The sequence below is a fragment of the Mercurialis annua genome, linkage group LG8 (genome assembly GCF_937616625.2).
Source record: "Mercurialis annua linkage group LG8, ddMerAnnu1.2, whole genome shotgun sequence".
Lineage (NCBI taxonomy): Eukaryota > Viridiplantae > Streptophyta > Magnoliopsida > Malpighiales > Euphorbiaceae > Mercurialis > Mercurialis annua.
Genome location: NC_065577.1, coordinates 30,420,903 through 30,427,165, shown reverse-complemented (window position 1 = coordinate 30,427,165; position 6,263 = coordinate 30,420,903). Strand labels below are relative to the sequence as shown.

Sequence of the window (6,263 nt, the reverse complement as noted above, 5' to 3'; positions counted from 1 at the left end):
ACAAAATTTAAGCACTTATTAATGAGTTGTGACTCAAATAATATAAATATTAAACAGCAATTTTACTATTGTAGGTTATATTTCTTCCACTAGTGCTCTCTGTTTTTCAATTATATAAAAAAAAATTAGTGCCTGATATAATTTATATATATTAAAGACACTAAAATAATTTGCAATAATATAAAAATATTACAAATGTATTTTCAAATATTTCAACATATATCAAATACGTATCTAGCATATTTTATAATTAAAAAAATGTATATATTAATATATAAAATATGTACCAATAATTATTTTTCAAAAGGGCTGTAGGGACACATGTTTAATGCCTGTTGGAGTGATAAAAAAATATAAATATAAAATGTTCAGAGAATGTAAAAATTTAACCAAGTGGCCATTCATGTTCAAGTTTCTGCTATAAATAGCATAGCAATATGTAACAACTCACCCATTCCACAAACAGCTAAATATTCAGAGAGGAAAAGGAATTATGAAAGTCATTTGTATTGTGCTTGCGCTCTTCTCTCTTCACTTGGTAAGTTATTATTTCACGTACACCAAGCAAGATTAGAATAGTAAGACATTTATGTTTAGTTTAGCTTGTTTCTTTTGCAGTAACAAAGAAAAAAATTTGTAGAAATTTTAATAAGATGTATTTATTTTTTTACAACTCGTTTTTATATCGAATGCAGCTTGCTTTCAAGTTGGATGCAAGAGGAGAATTAAGAGAAATTGTACCAAACGGTGAAGAAGGAATCACACTTGAAAAGCCAAAATCCAGCCCCCAGTGGTGGTATCACTACAAGAAAAGTGAGTTTTAGCAACGGTCTATTACAACGACCATTAAAATCGTTACAATACATATACCTTTTATAACCATATTTTAGGTTTTCACAACGACAACTGACGTTTTTAAAAATCAAATTTCTTGTAGATAGAGATGAGGATCTTGTAAGGTCGCCCAGCAAGCAAACGGATGATTGTCCTTTTATTACCTTCTTTACAAGGAATGATGTAAAGGTAGGTCATAAATTGCCACTCCATCTCCCACCTTTTGATCATTCAAAAAAAGACCCACTTTTGCTGCCGAGAAAACAAGCTGAATCCTATCCATTCTCATACAAACAATTGGAACATATTCTTCGTCTCTTTTCGGTTACACCCGACTCTCCTCAAGCCAAAGATATAGGGTTTATATTAGAAAATTGCGAGGCTGAACCAATTACAGGAGAAACCAAGACTTGTGCTACTTCTTTTGAGGCAATGATGGATTTTGTCTCGAGAACCTTCGGTTTAGACTCTAAAAATGTCAAAGCTGTAACATCTTCGCATTTGACAAGGTCGAAGAACAGAGTTCAAAATTATACAATAACTGAAGAGCCTAAAGAGATATCAACTTCAAAGCTAGCAGTGTGTCATACAATGCCTTATCCTTATACAGTCTTTTATTGCCATAGTCAAGAGAACACAAAGGGTTTCAGGGTTTCGCTTGTCGGGGAGAATGGAGACGCCATCGAAACTATTGCAGTATGCCACTTTGATACTTCTGAATGGAGTCCTGAAATCCCCGCATTTCGTGAGGTTCGCGGTAAGCCTGGATCAACAACCGTTTGTCATTTCGTTTCGTCGGAACACCTCTTGTGGCTTCCATCAGATGCCTAAGGCTTGATGAACAAATCATTTTCATCTACTCTTGCTTGCTTGTTTCTCTGTTCTTATGTTGTTTTGCTGGAGCTGTAGGAATTGCCTTTTCTTTTTATGTTGTGTGGGTTATATTCCAAGTTTTAATAAACGCTACTGCTCTAGCTATGTGCTTGTAACTTGTAACTCATGAACTTTAATTAAATCTATGTCAATTATCTAAATTATTACTATAGTTATTTATTAATTTATAATTAACCTATATTATTATAGTAGTAGTTTAGTATAGGTAGTTTAATATTTTATAATTAAAAGAGATACTATCATAAATATATTTGTCCAGTAATTATATATCCACATTAATAATATAGCTATTTATTAATTTATAATCAACCAATATTATAATAGTAAGTTTAGTAGAAGTAGTTTAGTGATATAGCTATTTATTATTTTATAATTAATCTATATTATAGTAATAGTAGTTTAGTAAAAATATGTTAATATTTTATTATTTAAAAAAATATTACCGTAAATGTTCCTGTCCTCCCCCTCCCCTCACTTTTATATATAGAATACTAGTTTTTCGCCACGTACTACGCACGTGAGCGATATTTATATGACCCGTTATATATTAGATATTAATTTATTAAACAAAATAATTTAGTTATTAATAAATTAGTATATACTATTTTTATTTTTATTAAAAATGTTGCAAGAAAATGATATTTAGATCAGCCCTTTAAAAACCGGACCTGACCGGCCGATTCGACCGGTTAAACCGCCAATCGGCCACCAGTCCGATTTTTAAAGTCCACGGAACCGGAAATCCTGTCCAATCGGATTTGACTGGATTAATCCGGATGAACCGGACATGATCGTTGAAAGAACCGAATAGAACTAGCCGGTTCAACCATAAAAATATATTTATAATATATTCTTTAAAAATATCTGAAATTTCTCGCTTTTTATAATTATATCTTTCTTTATTTATTGTTTTCACTTTTCATACTAAAATTTATAAAATCAATTATATAATTTACTATTTATTTGAATTATTCAGCATTTGGTAAACAAAATCATGATAAATGATTTTAATTATTGATTGACTTAAAGGTGAAAATTTCGCAATAATTAAATCTAATCAGTTGTTTGTTTTCATGTTAATTAAATTCATATTTAATTCGTATATAAGAGAAGCAATGTAATTTTAGGAGAAATTCTTAGGTAGACTCAGTCTACCACGTTATCCGTGGACTAAACCTATCATATTATGACACGTCTTTAAAATAATGGTACTATCGTAATATTCCTATTCAAAAGTGTAAATAAGTAATAAACAATATTACGATAGTGCCATTATTTTAATGACGTGTCATAATATGATAGGTTAGTTCACAGATGACGTGGTAGACTGGATCTACCTAAGAATCGCTCGTAATTTTAGAATTATGTCCAATTCATATATGGTAGTTGAAAATTTTAATTTTAGAAAGATAATTATATTTGGCAATTTTGAATGACTAATAATAGTAAGTTGGCTTTTTTGATTTCTATTTATAACTAATGGTCAATATATTGGTTTATTATGAAAGTCAAATATTTCATTTAGTCATATAATAATTTAGCCAATCAAAATAATTTAAAACACATAAATATATCCATTGAAAACAAAAAACAGGGTAAGTTTTATTTTAATAATTTAATAAATAAAAAAAGTAAGTATTAATAATTAAATCATAATAAATAATAGTAATTGTTTTTTTTTGAAATCAATAATATTAATTGTTAATTGAGTGTAAAAGGGTAAGCTTTTAATATCTAAATTATATTGACTTTGTGTTTTCATATTGGTTAGAATCAGATATTTAAAGTTTTATTTAAGAAATATCAATATATTAGGATTTTAAAATGGTATATTAAAAAATTAAGTAGCATGCTTTGAGAGTAGCATTAAGGGTGTATTTGGGAATATCTAAATTATATAGGTTTTGTGTTTTCAATTCAAACCCTACTTTGAGAGTAGCATTAAGGGTATATTTGAGAATAGTAAATTACTTAAAATTCATTTTAAAAAACATAAAATGTCTTTGGCACATGGTCTTTTGTTGTTTTGTGAGGGGACCTCTCCTATATTTTTGGAAAGCGTTAAAAATTAGTATCACATAATTGAGCTATATAATGAAAAGTGGAGTGCAAATTGTGACCCAGCTTTAAATGATGGTGGTTGGCTGAGGATAGGGGTAATAATAACAATTGGGATGTGGTAGTTGAGTTGGTAGTTCATTTAGGAATGGGAATGATTGATTAGAAGTTGAAGTGCTAAATGAGATTTTTGATGAGCAGTAGACAATCAATATATGCAGGGGCGCAAGAAGTTGCATCATTAAAATAAAGTGAAGATGATGATTTAGAAATTGATTGTCAAGAACTAAACCTTTGTGATGATAATAGAGAATTACAAGAAACTAGGCATGCATTTAAGCAAAATATGATCAGTAGAAGGGAAAAAAATTGAATGAAAAAAAAGATAATGATGTGAATGAGAAGAAAATTAAGTCTCATTCAGAAGCGAATTGAGTCTAAATTAATGATATATTCATAAAAAGTAAACTAATAATTTAAATAGTTTTACTTTATAAAATCTGTCGCTAAATTTTTTGGCGACGGACCAAAAAATTTAAAATCCATCGCTAAAATCCGTCTGCAATTTCTGAAATCCGTCGCCAAATTTTTTGGTCTGTCGCCAAAAAAATTAGCGACGAGGATTTTACCGACGGATTAAATATCTCGGAAAACGTTCTCCCGACGGATTTCATGCTTTTAGCGACGGAAAAATCCGTCGCTAAAAGCAAGCATTTTAGTAGTGTAAATTGAACTCTTTTCATTTGGATAATATTCAAAATAGACCTTTTATATTTATCAAATAATCTAAATATTTTTTAATATTCTAAATTACACAAAAAGACATCTTCTCCATAAATCAAAAAAATTAAAATTTATTAAATAAGTATTATAAAGCTGTAATTAGCACATAATCAGTCATTATACGAAGAATTGCAAACAAATAGCGCTGATTGTCGTAGCTATTGCAGATTCAACTGCAAATGATATTTGGTTAAAAGACAAAAGAGACTCAGTTGGCCATACTGATGGGTTTGGACATGTAGGAGTAGTGTAATTGCATAAAAAGATCATTATATGAATGTAAGTTTTTCTAATTTAGTGCATATATTGCATTAGTTTGTTTTTAAATTTCTGTTCATCAAAAATCATATTGAAAAACAACCAAAAACACTCATAGATTAAAATCAAATGAGAATACACCTAGGACCCCCTAAAACAGGCTAAAGGGGGCCAAAAAGCAACGCTAGACAGCCCTTATCTAAAGGAGGCTCCGATACAAAAGCCTCAGGGCTTCCCCAAGAAACCAGAGCTAGAAACAAAGCTTACACCAAGCTCTAAAAGAAAAGAAATATAGAACCACAGAGGGGATCAAAAAGCAACTGCACTACACCCGTTACAAAAACCTCAGGCTTGGTACAACAGCAAAAGGAAACACAAGAGCTAAACTAAAGCAAAGGAGACCGTTGCAGACTGCCTGTTACAAAAGCCTCAAGCAGCTACAACCACACCCTAGCTTCTAGCAACACAACCCAGGGGAGTGTTTTTGACGGATTTGTGCCTACGAAATTTAAGAAATTTCAATTTTGTGCCTCCTTTTAAAAAAAATACTAATTTTGTGCTTGGACCCACCCAATCTGTATTATTTAAATGCGGAAGCTGCAATCACTACAAAAAATTTGACTTGTTGGGACGAACGAAATTTATCATGTTAAGCCCAAAATTTGTCATAACAACGTTATTGTGACTACTTTGTGACAAATTTCGTTGGTCAAAACAAACAAGTCACAATAAGTCCATTTTATAGTTTGTCACCATAAATTTTCTATTGTGATAAAATTGTTTTGTCACATTCATATTTATTGTGACGAAAATGTATATCACAAGTAATCAAATCTTGTCAAAATTTGTCGTAATATACATCGACTTCTAGTGACAAAATGCTAATAACGTGACAAAAAAAATATATATCACAATTCATATAAATTTATCACTACATACACCGAATTATTAGTGACAAAAAGATTATGCAGTGACAAAACCATATTTATCACAATTAATATACATTTGTCACTACATACGCCGAGTTATTCGTGACAAAACGATTGTGAAGTGACAAAAAAAATTTATCACAAGTAATCTATCATAACGTGACGAAATTAATTGTCATAATAATCAATTAGTTGTGATAAATTTAATTTATCACAACAAGTAATTTAACATAACGTGATGAAATTAATTGCCATTATAATTAGTTAGTTGTGACAAATTTAATTTATCACAAGAAGTAATTTAACATAACGTGACGAAATTAATTGTCATTATAATTTGTCAACGGTGATAAATTTAATTTATCACAACAAATAATTTATCATAACGTGACAAAATTATTTTTCATTATAATTAGTTAGCTGTGACAAAATTAATTGTCATTATAATTATTATTTTATTTTATTATTTCCATTTTTATCGATAATAAAACAATTGAATACGATAAA

General features: G+C 29.7%; 1 protein-coding gene across 1 annotated transcript; it reads left to right on the top strand.

The window, feature by feature from the left end:
- Positions 1–381: 381 nt before the first annotated feature.
- LOC126660801 (BURP domain protein USPL1-like) lies at positions 382–1,868 on the top strand. The gene is made up of 3 exons (XM_050354480.2): positions 382–538; positions 696–813; positions 938–1,868. Exons 1-3 carry the CDS (start codon positions 494–496, stop codon positions 1,663–1,665), a joined length of 891 nt encoding a protein of 296 aa, XP_050210437.1. The 5' UTR covers positions 382–493; the 3' UTR covers positions 1,666–1,868.
- Positions 1,869–6,263: the final 4,395 nt, after the last annotated feature.